Raw genomic sequence first — 23,157 nt, 5'->3', positions numbered from 1 at the left:
AGAAGAAACTTTGAGTCTTGGGTCCTAGAGTGAGTTTCCAAGAGGACGAGTTGGCAGGGAGGAAATCTTTTAAATTTAAGACGTTTGATTTGGAAGTCAATGGGAAAAAAGTAAACATCAGACCTCATTATATCAATTATCTGAGTCACATTTAAAAAGTACTCAGTTACCTGAACATAATTATTTTCGTATGTACAAGATAAAGATTTAAAATCAAAATCCATTTTCTTTAGGATCTTTAAGGAATCCACTGTTTATACAAGATGAAATAAGGTAACATATAATGAAGGCTGTGCTGTTCTGTATTTTATGGATTTAATAAATCCTCTGTTAAAAGGAGTTATCAAGTCAATCTTCCCACTTTATTAGAAGACACTTAGTAGAAATTGACCTTGATATCAGTCAACAGTTCTCTTTTTACTGTGTTTTGGGCTACTCGATAAGAGAAAAAACACATTCCCCTTAAAACGATTCTTTCTCCCTTGTCTCTCTATTTTTACATTTTTTCCTGTGACCACCAGAAAGAAGGTATACATACGAACCATCTGGAAATCATAGCTGTTTGTGCTCATGGAACTTGGTGCATTTTACAAAGCAGTGAAAGAAGTGCTGATCTTAAAGGGAGAGTGAAGATTAGGAATGTAGTTGAATTTGCTGCACCTCACTGCTTTCGGAGCTCTGCTGTGGTAACCGCAGCTCCAGTGGTGAATACGTAGAGATTTCTTCCCATCTGTGCATCTGAGAGAGGCTGGAGATCAGTCTGGGCTACAGTGGAATGAAGGGGTGTGCTTTCCTGCCAAAGGAAAACCAGTAGGCAAGACAAGATGGCATTGATGGATGAAATTTCCAGTTGATCGTGAGTAAATCTTCGTGCAGTGCCTTGTGTACTGGGGGTGTAGGTGAGCACAAGTTGGTTGTCTAATGTGTACGCATCTGGTGATGTGCTGCTCGGACTCCTCCACCTTTGCAGTGGTTAGACCAGAGCTGTACTTTCCCCCATAGGATGAATGGTTTAACACTAGAAAGTGAGAAATTTTGACATTCTTTCACAAAAAATAGTCGAATCACTGATCTTGGTTCCGGTTCCTTCTTTCCCCATGCAAAAAAACCCCAAAAGAACACCACACCCCTTTTCTTTCTGCTCTCCCTCCTGGCACTTTTGGTTGGAAGATTTTGGGCAAACTCTCCCTTCTTTGGAAGTGCAGAGTGCTACTGCAGTCAAAAAGTAAAAGTAATTGATGGCAGATGAGAGCTGCTGATGAACAACTCAACCTCATGCTTCAGTGAGAAAGGCAGATAGAATTTCACGACATGAGGATATTATGGAAATCTTACAAAATTAAGAAAATTTGAAGGCCACATGGTAATAAACCACCATAAGTCCTGTAGTAAAACAAATAAAGTTTATATGGTGGTAGGAAGATGACAGCTCAACAAATGGGAATATTGTGAACAGACATGGACGTTGTGCTGAAACTAAAAGCACAAGAGAGTACATGACCAAATGTGTCACAATTCTGAATTTTCTGCGTGTCTTTCTCAGGGAAGTGTTTGAAGATGCCCATAAATACAGGATATCAGCATATATTATTTCCAAGAAAGAAGATGGAAATAAAAAAGAGCAAAAAAGCTCTGAGATTTTGTCAAAACCAATGTGAATTAAAGGACAGTCCTTTAAAATGAATAGCTGTGTTAGAAAGCGAGATGGAGGACTTGTACCAGGAATTGTGGTAGGAAATAGCTCTTCATCACTGGCAAAGGATCAGTTTGGTCTGTTACAGTTTCGTTTTTCGCTTCCAGATTTATCAGTTCTCTGTCGGGTACTCTTTTGAACTGTTTTGATAAATAATTGTACTTGTGAAGGTTAATGGAGTGTCAGTCCCTTACTTACTCGCAAGTCAAATGTAGTGCATGCTAGTCAGAAGTGTTGCTCATGCTTCATGACCAGCTGACCTTAACACTTTAAAGTGTGGTTATAGTCAGATAAATGACTGTAAAAATGACATTAAAGGGTCCCATGTTTTCTGTCTTGCTGTGGCTTTAGAGGTCAAATCTGGTTGCATAAAAATATGATATTTTTATTAATTGCCTATAATGCTAATTTAACCTGAGGTTTGAAAATAAAGCTGTGTCCTTTTCGCCTCACGTCATCCCCAGTAATAAACATTTTGCAAATGGTACTTAACTGACTATTTTGTTGATGATATGTCTGGAAAGCAGAGTCTAGTTCCTTCTTTTGTAGCTGTATTGACGCTTCAGTGCTAATGGCAGTTAAAAAAAATTTAATCAATAATAAAGCAAGCAGATAGACGTGACTCAGAAAATACATGGGGAGCAAATATGTTGAATAAAGATGACATTTTAAAGCCACTGTTCTGCTATCCCCATACATTGTTGGAGGTTCACCTGTTACAGAAGCAGAACACAAATGCTTCTATGTAAACTTCTACTAATCTGTGCCAGTCTAAAATTAATGGAACCCTTGCAGTCACAAGAACGAGCAGCGATTTCCAAAGATGTTTGTTGCTGTCTGTTTTCCAGTTGATTTTTGTTAGTATCTTCACTGGATGTTGTAAGAGAGCGTTTCTTTTCATCAGTGCTTAAGCAAAAGAGTAAAACCTAATACAAACTACTAGTTCTTTTGAGAAATTTTCGCAGCTAATTCTGGTCATACTTTATGAAGTGTACACTATGTGTAAGCTGATGTCTCCGGTACTAAGACTCATTCTGTTACTTCCAAGGGAGAAAGTTCTGCTTTTTAGTTAAGTGAATAATAGCTGCGATGCAAACGAATAAACTTGCACACAAAAGCTTAAAATAAAATGTTCTGGATGTGAGATTTCCAGAACAGTTTAGTCTTCTGAACAGGTCGAGACAATCCCAAGCACAAGTACTGGCTGCGCAGAGAATGGATGGAGAGTAGCCCTGAGGAGAAGGACTTGCGGGGTGCTGGTTGATGAGAAGCTCAACATGACCTGGCAGTGTGCACTTGCAGCCCAGAAGGCCAACCGTATCCTGGGCTGCATCAAGAGAAGAGTGGCCAGCAGGGCGAGGGAGGGGATTCTGCCCCTCCACTCTGCTCTGGTGAGACCCCACCTGGAGTGCTGCGTCCAGCTCTGGAGCCCCCAGCACAAGAAGGACATGGACCTGTTGAAGCAGGTCCAGAAGAGAGTCCCAAAAATGATGGGAGGGGCTGGAGCACCTCCCCTGTGAGGAAAGGCTGAGAGAGTTGGGGCTGTTCAGCCTGGGGAAGAGAAGGCTGCAGGGAGATCTTATAGCGGCCTTCCAGTAGCTGAGGGGGGGCCTACAAGAAAGCTGAAGAGGGACTTTTTACAAGGGCATGGAGTGATAGGATGACGGGTAATGGCTTCAAGCTGAAAGAGAGTAGACTTAGATTAGATATAAGGAAGAAATTCTTCACTATGAGGGTGATGAGGCACTGGCACAGGTTGCCCAGAGAGGCAGTGGATGACCCCTTCCTGGCAGGGTTCAAGGCCAGGTTGGATGGGGCTTTGAGCAGCCTGGTCTGGTGGGAGGTGTCCCTGCCCATGGTGAGGGGCTTGGAACTGGGTCATCTTTAAGGCCCCTTCCAACCCAAACTGTTCTATGATTGTCACTGAAAATAACCTGTGGAGGTAAATGCATCTTGCTGATGGACATCATCTGAAACTTCTGCTAATCATTCAATATTCTGGCCAGCTTCTTTAGAGAATAAATTCAATTCAAAATATGTTGAAATCAGGAGAAGCGGGGTGAAAAGTAATATCCTAGTAGAAAAATGTTTACAAAAGGATGTTATTTAGACAGTCTTCAGAAACTCTCCATTTGGTCACTGAAAATACAACTCTGCATCCCTGTCCTGTTCTGTGGGCCTTCGTAATCCCAGTTTTTCTCCTTTGAAGATGACATTTTGGCTGATTTGGGTACCTGCGATGATATATCATCTAATCTTTTAACATTACCAACTCCTTATGTGCTAATAGTATCTTGATTTTATATAGACTGAGGTGAATTTGAACCTACAATGTAAAGAGTTCCTTATTTTATGAATGGTTTCTAAATAATCAGGGAGAACAGGGTGAAGTTGTGTAAAACGGGGTTGAAAAACAAGGCAGCTGGCAGAGTATGTATGTGGTCCTTCCAAATTTTTTTTAAGTTTTCTTTAACATAAGGCCTGGATGGAAGGAATAAAGTACCTTACATTTCTATGAATGACACAAACGTGCTTGCCAATTAATACATGATACTGATGAAAGAAACATAATGGTCTTATTATATAACCATTGCTAATATTAGTAGTCATGAACTTGACCATGACATACTACATTAACTACTCAAGACAGCGGTCAGTGGTCAGGTGCATCAGATGTTGCAGCATAATGTCATTGTAACATCTTCTTTTGGCCCCCTTTTAAAAAGTTTCTTTGAACCTTAAGCTGTGAGACGCTATGTAGTGCTTGAATAACAGAAATGTAATACCGAAATGTATTGCAGAGAGCTTTATATAAACCTCTAAGTGCAGCTTCGAGTACTGTCAACGATACTGCAAGGAAGATGGGATGCTTTTCAGGTGGACCGGTCTTACACATTGGAAACTAGCTTTTGCTTGCTTGTACCTTGCACAGTGCAAATAAGCTCTCAGCGTAGTTTCTGTTTATAATATCATTTGCATGTGATTTTCACTTACTTCACATAATTGAATTTATTCAGGCAATTTATTTGTGAAATACGTAGTCTCCACACACATGCACATCTGAAGATTAAAAAACTTCAGAAATTTTATGTAACTCTTTTGAGTATGTTTCAGTATAAGTGTATGTTTCAGCGTAAGTGTAGGCACTCATAGACCAGAATAGAGGGAAGGAAGAAAAATAAGAAAACCCTCCAAAATGTACTGTAATTTTTTTAAATGTGTATGAAAAAATATATATAAAGATGAAGTGTGACTCTTACAACCAAATACGCTGTCTTTGTGTTCACCCCCTGTCTGTGCTTAAGGTCTCTAGGTGCTCAATAGGAGCTCTTTAATTATTTTTCCCTGTTTGATGTTGCTAAGTATAATGAATGGATTGCGGAGAACTTTTTTTTTAGAAACCTTCTGTACATTAGCTCAGTGTTGGTAGGCACAGTGATACATGGCTGGATCGCATCCCGAGACTTACTCTTCATAAGTTTAAGGTCAGAAAAAGACAGATTTTGTAAAACCGTGCTCTATTAGTCAACCAGTACTTCCTCGTCACAAAGTAAGCTTACATTCTTTCCAGACAAAATGGAGAAAATTGTGTCTGTCTTATTTGGGTTGGGCAATTCTGTGGGTTTTTCAGCATCACTTCATGATGACTGAAAACTACAGGGAATACTCAGAAATTGGTGATTCACAGAGGAGCTTGGAGAAGAAATGCCAATTCCAGCAGAAGTTATTTATCCTCTGCTCGTGGTGGGTAGTTGCCTATGACTGTAGAAGAATAGATGTGATTTGGGTTTTTTTGTTTGGTGTGAACATGATATACAACAGGGCACAAAATTAATTGTTAAGGATAATATATAGTGGACTTCATCAGCTACGGGAATATGATTTCTTTAAAAAAAAGGCATAAGAGAATGAGAATGAACTGCCATAAACCTAATAAAGATCATTTGTATTACACAGAATAATTTAGGTAAGTGATGAGAAAGGAGAGGAAAATTAGCATTTCTGTACAGTTTGCTTACTGTGTAATTCTTAATCAGGAGTGTCACAACATCCCTTGATATCATCTTATCACGAAAGTCTCTTCATATTAGGCGATGTGTGCTACTGACTGCAGTTTAAAGGAACAGAAAAAAAGAATAACTGATCTTCAGAATGAGAACAACTGTGAATCTGTCATAAACTAGAGTTTATTGGGTTTTTTGCATGACTCGGCCACAGTCTAAACTGGCTGCTGTGTGCGAGGTCTATCATCCTGTAAGTCTAGTTGTAATCTTTTGAAAAGCAGGAGAACAAATACATGGTAAAAGTAAAAAAATAGATGTGAAATGAGAAGAGTCATGGACAATATATAACATATATGAAGCAGAACGTGGTTATTTTACAAGTGTAGTGGATTTAGCCATGCACCTACCATTTCTGTAGGATATGTGGAAGATTCCCAGGGTTAAATGTGTGGGCTGAGATCTTCAAAACTAGAAAGAACAAATAATTCAAAAAGAGTTGATTATGGGAAGTTGCATGGAATGAACTGGCTAAGTATGCATGCGTTGCGAGGTGCTGCCTTCATACAGTGCTTCGTGCATCTCATCTGAGTGTTCCAGGTAACGTACCTATAAAAAAAAAAAAAGCAGTAACGCATGAAGTTGTTGAGAGGAGGGTGGAATGCTTTTGTGCAATAGGATTTTGTTTAACTAGTAGAAAGAGGCAGATATACTGAACGTCAGAACAAGATGGGTACCTGCTTTGGAAAGCCGCAATGGCAGAGATTGTCAGAGGAATTCCTTCGTAAGGAAGAATTCCTAGGGCAATATGCTCTGCACGGGTGTCCTTCGTTACCCTACCTTGTTGCTTGCCTTGGCCTGTCAGAGCCTCCCAGTTAGTAGCAACGTCCATCTCTTGTGTTACTCTGAGGTGGCTGGAAAAAAATGTGGACTGAAAGGACTCTGGCTCTGGTAGCCCTTTGCCTGCTGTGAGCCATCTTCTTCTTTGTACGGGATTCAGGGGACAGCGAGCGCCTGTAGCAACATTTTAGAAATGTGGAGAGATAAACACGTTGTTACAGAAGTTTGAACAAGGGAATTACAATATAGTCATTAAAGTTGCTGGTGGTGCACCAGGGAGAATAGAACAGTCGTATCAAAGGCATCAAGGGGAGACTGCATGGCGGGAAATAATCAGACGTAAAATTACAAACCGATACAGCTGGATAAAATAATCCAAAACACAGATAATCAATGGGAGTAAGGCCCTTGGGAAACAGTAACGCTGAAAAAGACTTAGGTGTGTTAAAACAAATCAGATACGAACTTGTCATGCAGCAAGGCAGCAAAAAAGGCAGTAACGAGGAGGTAATTGTCCCTCTCCTCATAACTCTGAACACATAACGTGTTCAATTCTGGCGGCGTTAGAGAAGTCAGCAAATTGGAGGGATTTCAGATGCAAGCAATAAATGATTAAAGAGTTGTAGGAGCTGATTTGTGAGGGAAGACTGAAAAAAGAAAGGCTCAATATGGGCCAGTAATAACAAAGTAAATATATGCTGACGGTCCAAGAAGATGTGGATGGTACAAGCTCTAACATGGAACAGGAATAGTCCAGAGTGCTGGAAGAAGCCGCTCTAGGAGAAGAGTTTTGGGCTGAAAGGAAGCAGATACGAGGCAATGTTTCTGAGCAATGAGGATTTTTTTATTTTACTGTGTAGAATATTCGTAGGGGGAATGGGAAACCTCACTGTCTGTCTGAGGCATTTTACTAGCCCAGATGAAGCGACAAGGGACCGCACCGGAGGGCTGAGCGTGCCGTTTCGGTACGTACCTGCTCTAGGGACCTGGCAGAATCACACTGCCTTGCATGAGCGCAGGCCCTGATGGGTGCAGGCTATTTTCTTTTCTTTTGTTCCCCAGTTTGGAGAGTTGGTCTCTCCAGACAAGATACCCTCCAATTTGTCCACAACACGGAGGACACAGTTTTGACCAAATTGTACACGGGTTGTCTTTACTCTCCTCTCAGCCATCCAGACAAAGGAATGTGGTGAAGTACGTCTGTCTGGTACCATTTTTTGTAGGCTACCAGACTGGAACAGGCTGCCCAGGGAGGTTGTGGAGTCTCCGTCTCTGGACATGTTCAGGACCTGTCTGGACAAGGTCCTGTGCAGCCTGCTGTAGGTGCCCCTGCTTCGGCAGGGGGGTTGGACTGGGTGACCCACAGAGGTCCCTTCCAAACCCTAACATTCTGTGATTCTGTGACTCTGTGATCTTACATCCCTTTCCATCTGAAAGCTGTGGTGAATTGTAATATGAAAGCTAGGTAGCTGGGAACAGCCCTGGAGCCATTGCTAGCCTGTGGCATTCCTTTGCTTGTATCACTAAGTTCTGTTCAGACGGTCCTCTCCCATTCTTTTGAGGAGTTAGCACAGGTAATGGGTTTGTTTCATCGTAAGAAAGCTGGTGATGAAACTGTTTCGGACACTCGGCATAGGTTTTATGACACTTGCAAAGCCGGAGTTCTTGTATGTGGTTAGTAGGCTTGTATTTTTACAAAGATAATCGTTTTATACTGCATGATTTCCAAACTATTAGAAGGATTTAATGTATGCTGAAGACTCTGCCAAGCTGTTTTGATAAGTAGTTTTATTTTTTGTTTAGCAAGGTCTTAAGGGTGATCTTTAGTCCCCTGGGGGAGAGATCATAAAAGTCTTAAAAGTGCTTTTGCAGAGTTTTATTTATTATTTTTAAGCATGAAGATTACTAGCATGAAGATAACAAGGCTGTTATAGTACAACATGTTCTTCGTTTTTGCAGGTTATAGCTAACGTATTAGGAGTTCTCAGAATGCCAGTTTTGTTTGTTAAGTATTTTGAAAGCAAATAGATGTAATCCTATATTACATTCTTAAAATGAGTTTTGCTGGAGAAAGAAGCAGTAGGGAGAGATCTGGTCTGAGGATGGATATCAGGAATTATGTCACTAACCACATTTACCCGATACAAAGTGGTCATGACTATTTTTACTGTGTTTAATACCTATATTCTGTATAAAAATTTGCAATTTACTTTTATATATGGGGAACACCTCATTGCAAGAAATGCAACAAAGAGATGGGCTAAAAATAAAACCAAAATCTGTAGCGCAAAAGAAAATAACTTTTAAAAAACCCGTTAGACATCCAGTATAAAAAGGTTCTAAAATTTCACTTACAACATTTTCTCATATATATTTTGCTACAAACAGATCCACAGTTTGCATATAATTCTTTGATTTATAGTAAATCACATAGAAATGGTGGGATAAGCAGTAAGAAACACTAAACTTGTGCTATGTATTTGGGGATGGGCTGGAATGCAGAACAGCCAGAGGAGAAGAAATGTTTGTCTTAAAGCGTTGGTTATCAGATTGTGCTCTGTGCTGTAGATAGTCTGATAATGGTCTGTTGAAGAAGTTCAGAGCGTCAGCCAATTGCACTGTACTGGCTCCAACTCTTTTATTTTCAGGGACCTGTAATGAAATCAGTAGGAATTAAATGAATATATATTATTGTGCATTTTCAAAAATCCCACTAGGCACCTCCTTATATCTTTAGACACTTTAAATCCTTGAAAAATCTGCTCCTGTGTTCTGTGAATCACAGAGGATAAAGTTAGAAATCAATGCAAAATGGGTTATAGGTTATTCCTTTTGTGTGAACGCAACTCAGCATTTCCTTACAACTCATCTCCAAACTGTGGAAATGCTTGAAGTTTTCTCTTGCTGATGCGGTTGTGTCAGCAGTCTGGGTATGATGGTCTTTGGAAAAAATCAAAGTACGTTTCCGTGTCACTGTCAGATATTGTGGGGTGGCGCTTGACATACGAGAGAGTTCCCAATTTCCGGTTTCAGGTGATTGGGCTGTAGTGCACCACAGGGTAATGTAAGGGCTGAGTATTTATTGCATCAATAAAAATGAAAATACAACTGCTATGAGGCTTTTGTCCGTTAATCTCTAGGTTTTCTACATTAATTTTATCAAATGCCCTAAGCTGCAGGAAATATTATTGTCTGAGTTTTACATATGGAGGAAAAAGGTAGAAGAAAGGAAAATGTCTGATGTCGTAGAGTTCATAGAGCAGTTGGTCTTCTTTTTGAGCTTCAGATCATTTTCAACTAGGTTCATAGAAGTCAAACACTGGAAATACCTGTTAGTCTTCTTGTTGAAACCTCTGCCAGTATATCTTCTCCTTCATCAAAAAGAGGTCATTAATTAGATGCACCACTTGACATCAAATAAATACAACCTGAAGGACAAGAGACACTAATGATTGCCAAAAAAAAATTTGAAAAAAATTCTAGTACCAAGTGAAATATTAACATTTTAGAGGGAGGATTAGATGTGATCAGGATTCTGTAAGTCTGATAATTGGTAATACTTCCAAAATATGGGTCATGGAGTCCCAAATACATCATCTCAGCAAAGCCAAAACAAAATCTGACTTGAATGTATTTTGCTTGACTGTAGCGTGATCATAGTAAAAAGAACAAAATGTGTATCTCTATTTACTGTCTTTAGTTCACCTAATTCAAGTAAAATTCTTACTTTTCTGCCATGATGTCCTCTTCAGCTGACTCTTCAGATGAATTCATCAACTTCTTCACTCTCCATTACATTCCAGTTCCTTCCTCATCATCATTAAAACCACTGTCCTAGGAAAAAGAATCTGGGTAAGAATAGCTGTCAGTTTGCATGGATCTAATAGCAGAACTGTAGCCTGTGGATGTACATCTTTCAAAGTTTGTTTATGTGACACCCTTTGACGTCTCTTTTATCCCTCCTTGGATTACTTGATCTTTTCAGTTCTTACTTCCTAATGGTGTATTTATCCCCTTCCACTTCCCCCCCCGATGCCCTTTTACATAGTCTCCCTTTTTCTCACTGTATCCTCGACTGTTTCTTTAAATCTCCTTGGGATCATTCCTTTCCGCCACTGGTGAACAGCTTTGCTCCATGAAGGAAAACCTATGGACAAAAGACCTATTTAAATGTAAGATAGAAGCAAAAAAATTCTAATGCGTGAAAAAAACGGTGTCCACTGGGAAGCGTTGTGGAATATGTATTTCACCTTCCTGAAGGAAGGTTGACAGCCACCGTAAACTACAGGTTTATGGTAATACCTGCCCTACAGCCCCTATGATGTAGAATGTAGGAGGAGAGAATTTTCCAGATCACTGAAGTGATTTGAAGATATGGGTCGCATTGAAAGCTGATGGCACTTATGCTACTGAAGTAAGTTAATTACATTAATTAAGATAAGGATTGTAAGTGGAAGGTTAAGAAAAAATACAAGATCATACTTGCTTTGTGGATATTATGTGTGTGTGTTTTGTTTCTTTTAAACCTTAAAAAAGTTTGGAAATGTCAAGTTTGGTTTTTCTCGTAATGGCTGGTGAACCTCTTGTGGGCATTGGTAGTGTTTTTATAGCTTTCGCATTCTCACTTGAAGTAGCTGTGGTGTTGAATCTCAAACATAGATATTCATTTCCTAAAAGTTTATCAGGTAAAATAAATACAAATAAATAACAAACAGTACTGAACTGTATGAGAATCGTTTGTCTTCAGAAGTGTGAAGTATTTTGGTTTTTGATGATGTCTTAAGTCATGCTGTTACCAGCTTCCTGGTCACTATGGAGACTATAAAATAGGTAGGCCTACATGTGTAATGCAGAAAGCAGAGCAAAATATTTGCTTTTGTGTCTTCTTTACACATTCTAAAAGAGCGAAGTATGGGCAAAATCCCAGCTTTGAATAAAGAACCTGTTAGGTTGCTTTTAGGATCTCAAGCTTCTTAGAATCAGTCAATATCAGTGCTTCTTTTAAAGACACAAGATTTTGTTCCAGGTGTTTTTGGCTGCAAAGCCAGAAGGTTGATTCTCCCAATAACTTTTTTGCTGCAGATGCAGCCTCTTGGCGTACCATATGGTGGTAATTAACAGTTTCAGACTTCGTTCTGAGTTTTCTTCTGCTTCAATTATATTGGTTGGTTTGAGACAAAATTTCAATGTCACAGAAACGGAGTTTTCTGTCCGAGTTGAATTGCAGATAGGAATAACGTGCACCTCAAGATGAGGAAGCAGAAGATGAGATCTGTTGAGAGCATTAAGAGGCATTCTGGTAATCTCACCAAGTACAACCTGTTTCTTCTCATTAAGTGTTGCATTGTCCCCCTGTAGAAGTGAGACAGGCCTCGGCTGGACCCTGGAAACGGGGAGAGACCATTTGAAAGATACAGTTGGAATGAATAGTATCTTTTAACAGCAAGATGTTTGCGCTTTTTATGAGAGCAAGGGTAACATTGTGTAATCTTTAGAAAAGATATTGCTTAGTGAGGATAAGTCCATTGTCCAGTGGCATGACTTTTCCTGTCAATCACAAAGGTGACAAGGGGGCTAGATTAAGTAAAGCTTGCCCAAGATTAACAAAGGAAGATTATTGACCTCATCCTGAAAGGGCAGAAGCCTGTTTTATCATTAAACCTTGGAAGAGGCATTTCCTCCATAGGTGGAAGGCTGTTTGGCAATACAGAGGCAACTTTTTTGTAAATGAACAAGTCTTCCTTTGGATTCTAGCTTGGAACAGAAGCAGATGACACGTAACGTGGGCTGGTCCTTTATTTTTGTTGCTTGTTGGGGAGCAGGGGAAGCCTAGGGTGTTTGGTTCGGCGGGATCTGTGTAGGTGCTTGTCTGCCTTTCCGAAGTGGGAAAAGCAAGCAGCAGCAGCATCAGGTGTTGGTGAGTACAATCCCTGCTCAGAGCTGGATGAAGTGTTATGCCAGCGCACATTAGCAGAGCGATTCGCAGTGCAGATGAACAATAGAGCCCCATCCATGAAGCAGCTGCTAACTGCAGAAAACTATTACCAGGATTAGCCATGCCAGAGGCTGGAATGTAATCAAGCTTGAACAGGTGAAATGGTTACGCAGGGGAGAGAGACTGTTCTTAGGTAAAAGAGCGTCTGTTTTTCCACTCTTGTGGTGACTGAGATACAGAATTTGTGTGTGGCTTGGTGAACTTCATTTTAAAATGTCAGAGGTAGATGTTGGGATTCTTCACTACCGCTCTTCACAGTGTAGTTGCTTTTCTCTCAGTTAACTGAAAAAAGTCATGTGAATTGGTCCTTTCAAAAAAGGAACCTGCTATAACTCACTTGTTGAGAGGGAACTTCCTTCTCAGGGAAATGATTTTAAACTGTTGCTGACATACCTTTCTTGCCATTAAGTATTTCTCTCTGGGTGTTTTCAGGGTGCTGGTTAAACTCTCACACATAGTATCAGAGGAGTTTCTTTGCTAGAAGTTTTTTTGCTCTGTACAGCCATTGACATGAGAAGGTTTTATGTGGAAGTATCTGTTCCTTCCTTTTACATGGTAAAAATAAAAATCCTGAACCATTGAAAGTTATTTTCACTTTCCCCAGTAATGGCTTAAGAAAGAGCAAAATAAAACAGAGGGACGTAGAGCAAAAGTCCAGATAACATTTGAGCATTTCAGGTGGTTGTTCTGAATGACAGAATAAAAAGCTCATGGATGAGTGCGGGAGGCAGATTCTCGAGCTGCTGTGCTGGAGGATACGCGTAGGACTCTCATCAACAGCGGTAGCTGATGTGTGTGCTCCTCCGCTGCGATGGAGGGGAGAGGATTCCTCTTAGACTGCAAATCACGCAATGAATGTGTGATTGCTACAGATCTTTTTGAATGAATAATTCACTGGTGTACTGTAATTTAGCCCACTGAGATGTGATTGCAGCTGTTCCCCTACTGTATATGTGCTTTGATTAAGTAGAGTGTATCTTAAACCCCACAAGTGTATAAATAGCCCATGTATGTAATACGCAAACACTGCATACATGCACCCATAACGAGAGCAGTCTAAGGAAACATTTTCTTTTGGGGGTGATTACTGAGATGAATAGTTTAATATATAATTTATCTTTTAAAGAATCTGTGTAGAACCCTTCCCATTCCCTTTTTTTTTCAGCTACAATGTCTTCTTAATTGTGGTTCTGTATAAAGGCTTTTAGCCAACGCATCTTCGCGTTATTGATGAGTTTATCATTCCAAGACACTTACAATATAAGAAATTACTTCCTTTGTGCCTGTTTTACAGGTAGGAAACTGAAATGCATAAAGAAAAGTGACTTTTTTCATGGTTACACAGAACATTTAAGAGAACTAGGAATTGAGTATCCAGAGCCCTTTCCTGATGCTTTACCTACAGACTGCTCACTTGTCCTCTTCCCTCACAATTCCTTTTCCCCAGAAAGAGAGGCAGGGAAGTTTGAGTAGCTTCAAAAATACTTGTGGGTTCCATTTCAGTTCCAAGCATTTTGTGATTTTAAAAATCACTTTATATTACCTTACATATCATTCAGTCTTTGTGTTCTTATGCTTCTTCTCTTATAACAAACTTGGTTTATACTCTGAATAAATTTGTACATATAAAAACACTTGCGTGGACCCAAAATGTACATGGAAACAGAAGTGATGATTCCCGATTTGGAATAAAACTAAGAAACTGGTAAAATTATGAACAATACTGTTCCTATACACAATTGATGATATAGGTAGATTTAAGAACTGTAACTAAGGATGATATTTGGCTTATCTGTCTTCAATGTGTGAATAAGAAAGCAGCTTTCAAGATATTTCCTCTTTTGGCCTTGTCTGTAGGAAAAAAAATTGCCACTTGGTGATAATGGGTTTGAATGTTACATAAAATCTGAACTGATGCTGAAGTTAACAATTTTGCTTGTCTAGATCAGTGTTAAAACCAGTTTATTCTGGTCTATATATGTGAAAAAAATTACATTCGGCTCCATCTCAGTTTTTAAGCAACTAGTAATTTTCCAAGTGCAGAAAAAAAATGGAGGGAGTTGCAAGATAAAAAAAAGGAGCATTTCTGTTGACTAGAGTTGGAAAATTTTTTAGGGCTTGGTCAAAAGCTCATTGACGTCAGTAGAAAGTCTCTCGTTAGCATCGCTGGGTTTGGCTTTTGGGGTATATGATGGCTCAGTTTGTAATCTCAGTTAAATCCGATTCTGTTAGGGAATTTGTTCACTGGTATAACACATTCAAGCTGCTCAAAACTGTTTGCACTGGAAGTTTTCTTAACCAGAGGTAGTCTTTTTGCCAGAATGGAGTAGTCCGTGAAAAAAAATACCTTTTTTACTTCATAACTTCATGTTGCTTTATTCAAATTTTATTGAGATAATTTTTAGCAATTTATGTGCTATTTACGAAAAGACACAATTTTTGCAGAAATATTGGGGTTTATTAAACCAAAGACACCCAAAATTGCTCAGGGAAAAAAAAGCTAAAATTGTGACACAGATTGCTAAAAACGATATATGTTTCGCTTTCATACCCTATGAAATGATAACAATTTAAAAATTACTAAGAATTTTGCAGCCAAGTCTGTAACAAGATGGTCCAGTGAGTTTTTATGGAGATAATATTCATTAAACATCTCCAATACAAAAATATAAGGAAATAATGAATGTAAGGATAATGAAAAAGAAAAAAAAAACTCTAGAGAATCTGATCAAAATAAACACTTCATGTTTGCAGCATTACATTATGCTGTGTATGTATCACTCTGCAGCAAGCTTTGTTTGGGGACATTGACCTAAGTTTTGCAAGGTATAGCTGGCGTACATTAGCAGAGGAAAAAAAGGGTTTCAGAGATGTGTACAGAAGGGTAGGGCATAAAAGAGACATAAAAGGGGAAAGGAATATATGCAGAGAGCATTGCTTTATGTTGGAGGAGGCGTGGAGGAGAAGGTTCTCACGTTAATGAAGGCAAGTTTGAAGATGCTGGAACCAGTTTTGGTTTCCATTAAATTTAATGAGTAGACCTCTGTGGACTCTCACGTGAGGAGGATGGTGTGTGTGTTCCAGGAAGTCACAGAGTTTTGCCGTTGTGCCACCAGCGAAAGTCATTAGGACCACCTTTGTGAAAAATATTGTCTCTACAAGAAATGAGATAGAAGAGGAGAATAGAAAGAGAATTAGAACACAGAAAACAATTGCTTCATCCTTTGTAGGTGGGAGAACTACTTGAACTGCGAGTTAAAAGGAGTCGTATGGCGAAGGGCATTTAATATTTGGTTATTATTTCATTTCTTACAACAACTAGCCATCAAGGCATTAAGTACTTTATAAAAAGTCAGGAAATTAATGGTCCTTTTAAAAACTGAAGATTTCTCCGAATGAAAGCTGTAAAAGAACAAACAATTAAAGGTAATCAATACCATTGTTATTAGGAAACGTATGAGTACAACACTTCTTCTCAATTAGGGAAAAACTGTATTTTATGTTTCTTTCTTGCAAGCTTATCTTTGTTCGCTTCAGCCTGTAATCTTGGTTTATGCTTTATGGATAGGCTTTGTTCTGGCTGTTTTTGAAGCATTGCATGCCTTTTTAAAGACTTCAACAGAAGAACAAACAGCAATGAACTCAAAGAACAAAGTATTGTTCTTTCTTTCCATCTTGTGTTTTTTTTCTTTTTTTAAGAAAAGAAAGAAATGTTTCATCGCATTTTTCTCCCCTTTCAGGAAGTTGATGGCAATAAAGTGATGTCTTCATTTGCCCCGCACAACTCATCTACCTCACCCTTGAAGGCAGAAGAAGGTGGGCGTCAGAGTGGAGAATCGTTGTCCAGCACAGCCCTGGGAACCCCTGAAAGGCGCAAAGGGAGCCTCGCGGATGTTGTAGACACCCTTAAGCAAAGGAAAATGGAAGAGCTCATCAAAAATGAGCCAGAAGGTAAGGCCTGGGAAACTGGCCAAAATTTTCTGGTTTGTTTTCTTTTCTCCAGATTCTTTGGATACGTATACTTTTTAATCTTCCCGTTTTCTGCTCCATTTGCTTTTTCTTGCTAGCAAAATTGAAGCAAAGAACTCATAGTTCTTGTCTATATTAGAAATAAATTTCAGCAGTAGCCCATTATAGCTAGCATTTTTAACTTGTCCCAAATGAGAGCCTTTGTCTGACATAACGGTCTTTTAGTCACAGTTGCAATAGACACAGCAACCTCCTCAACATGGGTACGGTGAACATTGTAATTTTAATAGCCTGGGGGCCGTTTACACCACTACTCCCCCCTCCCCATTTCTAGAGCAAAAAACAGTGTCATTTTTTTGATGAAATTATCGAGTAGGTATGTCATTATTTGAAAGGTAAGAAGTTAAATTTGGAATACATGAAAGCTTTTGTCTGGAGCATGTCCTATCATGTCATCCTCCATTTATCTGTGGTGCAGATACCACACAGACAGACACAGTGCAGGCTTTCTCTATGTTATGTCTGGCCAGCAAGTTTCAACCCTGGCATATAGGTATCATCTCTGGAGAATCGGTTTCTTTTGGAGACTGTATATCCAGTGGGTGAAGATGCCACTTGCGCACTGTGGGCTGAGACTAAGACCGAACATCTTGCCTCTGAGAAGCCACAGAACAGCTTTCCTTTAAGTAAGATTTTTGATTTCTGCCTATTTGGGGCAGAGTCAAACCCCTGACTGGAAGGTGAAGTTCTCACTATGTTCTCCGTAGGTATCCAGCATGCATATTTACAGCTACATTCCCAAGGGACTGTGAGCCGGTTTAGGTTGTGTGACTACACTGAGCCTTATTCCCTAATGCACTGTAATAGGACTTCATTTTCATTTACACCTGCCTATCCTGTTGTAGAAATCTATTTCCAATGTTTAAAAGCATGGCTGTCAGAGCCAGCCTCAGTGTTGAAGCATAAATTGACAGCATCTACAAGAAAATTTTAGGACAACCTGCATACTGGAATGAAAACATGGGTACAATCACAGCCACACTGTCACATACATGAACATGAGACAGTTGTAAATTAGTCTTCTCTTCTTGACTGGAGCACACAGTCAGGGTCTGTTGGGAAACACATTCTGTGTCTAAGCATTTTTTGAAATATGATGTATAATCACAGCATTTCATTTTGCATTTATGTTGACTGAATGGTCAGTGCCATGACCTACCTTGTGCCTTTGAATGCAAAAGATCTTCCCTGTGTATGGTATGGGGTGGGGGGAAAGGAGACCAGACTATTATACACAAGAGAGGAAAGAGCAGGGGGTTCTGGGCAACGTATGAATACTCTGTTAAGGGTGAGGTTGTACAAACTGCACGGACTACTATTAAGGAAAGGCCACGGATAGACATGAGAATTATTACAGAGCCTATGCATTATCTCAGCTCTGCTAAAATGAAAATACACAGTACAAACAAAAGACCTACATCTTTGTGAAGAGATTGGGAGAGAGAGAAGGGGGAGCAACTGAATGTTGAGCTTTGCAAATGCATGCAACAGAAAATCTTTTCTTCCCTCTAGCCATTGTTCTATTGTCTTTCAAAGGCCATTAAAATGAACAGCAGGTTGTGATGAAAATTTCATTAAGCCCTAGTTAAATCATTATGAGGGTGCCATATTCATGTCTCTGCTTACTCCCCATCCAGGAAAAAATGAATAGGAAAGGGTTTGTTTCCCCCCCCCCTTTCTCCTTAAAAGCTAACTAACAAAAGTTCAGAAGTTAGAAGAGAATGGGAAATGGGACATGAAACAAAAAGAGGCCAGAGAGGTGAGCTGGCTAGGAAGAAAATTAGACTTGCATAAGAGCATTGAAAGGTGGTGAGGGACAAATACTTCATTTTGACAAGACTCCCTCCCCCCTCCCTTCCACCAAAGTGATTATTTATAGAGTGGCTAATTAAAAAATGTATATTTCTGGGTGCAGATGGCAAGACTGTTCATAGAGATCTTCCACAAATATGAATCTCTTTCCCTATATACTGCAGCAAGAACAATGTCTTCTCTATTTGAACTCCAGCAGAAAATCTACTTAGTGTCATGTATTCTTCGTGTAGTGCTAAAGTACAGTTGTCAGTCATCACTGGTTGCTAGTCAGGTAATTAGCATATTAATCATAGAATTATAGAATACCAGGTTGGAAGGGACCTCAAGGATCATCTGGTCCAACCTTTCTTGGCAGAAGAACGGTCTAGACAAGATGGCCCAGCAAGCATGTCCAGCTGAATGTTAAAAATGTCCGGTGTTGGGGAATCCACCACATCCCTGGGGAGATTATTCCAAGGGCTGATTGTTTGCCTTGTGTAAAATTTTCCTCTTGTGTCCAGTTGGAATCTCCCTAGGAGTAGTATGTACCCATTACCCCTCATCTTTTCCGTGTGACTCCTTGTAAAAAAGGAGTCTCCCTCTTCTTTGTAGCCACCCTTTAAATACTGGAATATGGTGATAGGGTCTCCCCTAAGCCTTCTTTTCTCAAGGGTGAACGAATCCAGTTCTCTCAGCCTTTCATCTTGTGGCAGGCTTCCCAGTCCTTTCATCGTCTTTGTGGCCCTTCTCTGGACCTTCTCCAGCCTGTCCACCTCTTTTTTTTTGCGTAGCAGGGACCAAAACTGAACACTATTCCAGGTGTGGCCTGACAAATGCTGAGTAGAGTGGGGTGATGACTTCTTTATCTCTGATGGTGATGCCCAGGTTGATGCAACCCTGCATCCTGTTGGCTTGCTTTGCCACAGCAGCACTCTGTTCACTCATGATGAGCTGCTTGTCCACTTGGACCCCCGGGTCCCTTTCCGCAGAGGTGCTCCCCAACCAGGTGGATCCCAGCCTGTGTTGCACTCCTGGATTATGTTTTCCCAGGTGCAAGACCTTACACTTGTCCTTCATAAGGTTCCTGTTAGCCCACTCTTCCAGCCTATCCAGGTCAAATGAATTTCCCCATGAATACGGTAAGTTACAAGTGGGAATCTTTGGTAGTACATGTAGGTAACCATGAAACAATGCAACATCACTGTGTATTTCAGTAACATTTTTTAGTCTTGCTAGCTTGTGGAGCTTTGTAGGAGAAGACCAAGAATCTTGGTTAAGCTTTGCTGCATTATGTCAACAACAATAATATAATACTTTATTTCTCTTTGGGAAGAAAGGGAAACATTTGCACCAGTAGCTGAGGTTTAATTAAATCAGTTTCCTGTGAATCTTTCGAAGACCAGATGTGAGCCAGATTCCCATTTCTCTGTGTGCTCAGAAGTTTATATATTATTTAACTTGTACGATGGGCTGTGTTTGCTCTGTTTTTATTGTTTGAAATTGTCTTCTGAATTACCATGGGAAATGTGCTTTTGAAGCATTCTTTCAAATGGCTTGTTTCTTCAAAGTCAGAGAAAACAGAAGGGTACTTTAGGTCTCTATCCAAACCTCATGTCAGTCAGGGAAAGGACTTCCCTTAAAGGGGTTATTGAGGACACGTGAGATATTCCAAAATATTGATAACAGGTCTGACAGTTTTTAAGAAACTTTATTGATATACGGCAAATGGTTTTCTTAAATTATATTTGTTAGAAAGTAAGAGTTAATAATTAGTAAATTTTGTCAGTAAAGGACAAGGATTTTTACAGTGGTACAAAACTTACTGCTCAGAGTGTGCATTCGATGTATACATGCCCTTGGTAAATGTCCCCTGTAGGAAGCCACCCTACCTGCTGATTCCTAAGAACTTCCCAAAAGCTTGTCACTTCCTTTTCCTCCTTGCATATGTGTATGATTTGGGGTTTCATAGGGGTTTATACTTAGCTCTGAAGCTCCACGTGCTTCCCCCCCCCCAACTTGCCATTTTACTCTTGCTGTATGAAAGTGGGTGATTGACAATGAGTCATTCACTGACATAGAGCATTTCAGTGAATCTAAAGCTTGTGGAATTTTACTCATTGCTAATACTGTGCTCATTTTTCTTCTCTCAAATTCTGCAGAAAATCCTTATATGCAGCTTTAGCATTAGGCCCCCAAAGGCATAAACCTATTACTGAAGTCACACAGTGTTATTTTACATGAAACATTCTGTCTTTTCTAACTTGAACTTCAGAAGAGGAGTCAGTCCCCTTTTATTCCTGGTATACAATAATGAAGATAATGGAGTGGGTTTGGAGAAGCCTTATATACTGTGACAGACCTCGAGCCCTTGCCCTGAGGGTCGTCTGCCGACCATGGGATTCCTTTTGCAGCTAAAATCATTAGGCGAATGAGATACAGGCATGTTTTTCTTCTGTTTTCTTAAGGCATCAGAGGATGGCAGAGACTCTCTGTCTGTTCTCTTCATTTGTAGAAATGAAATGGAAATCTCTTTGAAGTCACTGAGCTTGACACAAGTTCATGAAAGCAAAGACCAAAGCAGCCACTTAGCTTTTTCTTGCACTATTAATGGGATTGGATTGCTGTATTTTAATTTATGGCCAGTGCTTGTGGAAAATTAAATCTCTGAAATCTGTGTAGCCTTTCCTCTAAATATATGGCTTGGCTTCTGGAAAAAATAACAGGCAAACAAGTAAATTCTCTCCTATTTTTAGAATAAGCTGGAGTACTCACCGGCTCTTTATATCTCCTAACTTTTAATTAAGAATCAGTCTTCTTTTTCCATTTTGGCATTATATGTTTGTAATAGATTATGTATCTGTCTGTTAATCTGTAAAACTTCCATACTGTATCTTCTGCAACCAAACCTATGTTATTGTACAGAATTTGTAGGAATTCTGGATAGAAGGGATCATATAGGCATCTACCTGACCACGGAGGTGGCATATATCAGCGTGTGCATGTGTGGGTGCACTCATTTGTCTGCATGGCTCATTCTTCTATAATATGGACCTCTGAAACTCGGTGCTCTTTGGCTGTTTAGGTGAATACTCTGAATTTTATATAAATGCATGTACACAGATACACATATATATCAAAGTGCGCGTATTAAATATATTTAGACATAAATATATATAAACATGCACACACAAGAATTGTGTTTAATGTGTTTAATATTGTTCCTACTTCAAAATTTTGTTCTACTAGTCCTTAGGTCTTCTGAGCAGGAACAATTAATCTCATGTGTTTAATAAGCAAGTAATACATATGTTTGCGGGGCTTTAACAGGCAGTGTGACTACTAGAGCCTCATATATTATAGTATGCTGGAATACTGTAAGTAATTACTTTGTCAGAAAGAAAGGGATGAGAAAGGTCTCTCGGGCATGATTTTTGTCTTCTGAACATCCCCCAAAGGCTATTTGTGTTTGATGTTTAAGTTTACATTATAAATTACAACACCTGTTCTTGCGGTAATTTAAATGGCCGTTGTTTAAGCAGTTCTGTAGTCTATAAAAGTGTACCATATTGAATTCAGGCTCTCTAGATGAAATAAGATCCCAGAATATCTCCTAATATTATCAAACTTTTAATCAACATGTGTTGTAAAGAAATCAGTAGGTCTCCCTCTTCTTAACCCATAAATTCCAAAGCACACCATTAATGGGCACAAGGGGGGAGGCCTCTGAAATGCAGACTCTGGTTTTTAAATCAAATCTGATGAGATGGAAAGAAATAAAGTGAACAGATTCGGGAAAAGCCTAAGGATACTCTAGTTTATTGAAGTTTGAATGTCTTTTATTTGGTTCTTCACTGTCTCTTTGACAAAGTACGTGTTGAAGAGGCTTTGTAATGCTGTTCTACTGAAGGACAAACAAGGATACTTTGCAGTTGAGTACTTTTAAGTTTTGTTCGTTCACTCCTGCTACTGTGGAAGGATGCTTCAAGTGTGTTGTGGCTCCATGTTCATCTATGCAGTCTGTCACCAGAAAATATGTCTTTTCTTCTACAGCAAGCCAGCATCGAACTTCCATGCACTTCTTTCAAAGACTCTGCCATATGGAAATGTGCATTCATATGCTGCTGATAAAAATAAAAAATAATTAAAAAAAATTTAAAAGATGAAGTTTATGAAAGAGGCCAGTGTGAAGAGAAGGCACAGTTAAATGCTGTGGTGGCTTAAACCTTTATGAACAAGTGCTTTAACTCCAGAACAGAGGTAGCCTAGTTTGAAGCCCTGCCAGCTCTTACTTGCTCAAAGTGAAGTTTATTCATTTGTCTCCTTCAGATTTTAAGTGTTTTCCTTCCTAATAGTTTAGCCCGATAGTCACGGTTTATTTCAATGAATGTTTTCAAAATTTACTTAGATTCTCTTCCAAGTCTCTCTTGCTTACATCCTCAAAGGTTAGTAGCTTTTGGATTTTCTTTTCTCTTTTGATAAAGGCATCTGAGGTGCTGATACAGCATCTTTAATATAGAAGAAAGCATTATGGTCAAGTGAGATTCAGGAAACTTGTGCTTTTGGAGAGAAGATGCAGTCCGTCTCTCCCTCTGTGTTTTAGAATGAAAGTCTTCTCTGATGGTTCTCCATAATTAAAATTTCCTTCCAGGGTACATTCACTCTGCAATATTGGACAAGCAGCAGCCAAAGCAAAACGCTTGAGCTTTCACTTCCCATCTTTTACAGTACAGCATACACGTGGTTCACCAAGCCCAGAATAATTATTTGGGCTCCTGTCTGCCCCAAATTCCCCAGGCAACCAGACT

At 39.5% G+C, this 23,157-nt stretch overlaps 1 protein-coding gene across 11 annotated transcripts in view; it reads left to right on the top strand.

Moving 5' to 3' along the window:
• SOX5 (SRY-box transcription factor 5) overlaps positions 1-23,157 on the top strand; it is a 649,868-nt gene that overhangs the window by 409,770 nt on the left and 216,941 nt on the right. For all 11 annotated transcript variants that reach the window (XM_075439940.1, XM_075439932.1, XM_075439927.1 and 8 more), the window contains one exon: positions 16,270-16,480. In XM_075439940.1, coding sequence (XP_075296055.1) covers positions 16,270-16,480 — 211 coding nt within the window. The remainder of the gene's footprint in view (positions 1-16,269; positions 16,481-23,157) is intronic.

Source organism: Opisthocomus hoazin, chromosome 1, assembly GCF_030867145.1.
Source record: "Opisthocomus hoazin isolate bOpiHoa1 chromosome 1, bOpiHoa1.hap1, whole genome shotgun sequence".
Classification (NCBI taxonomy): Eukaryota; Metazoa; Chordata; class Aves; order Opisthocomiformes; family Opisthocomidae; genus Opisthocomus; species Opisthocomus hoazin.
This window is presented reverse-complemented; position numbering and strand designations above follow the sequence as displayed.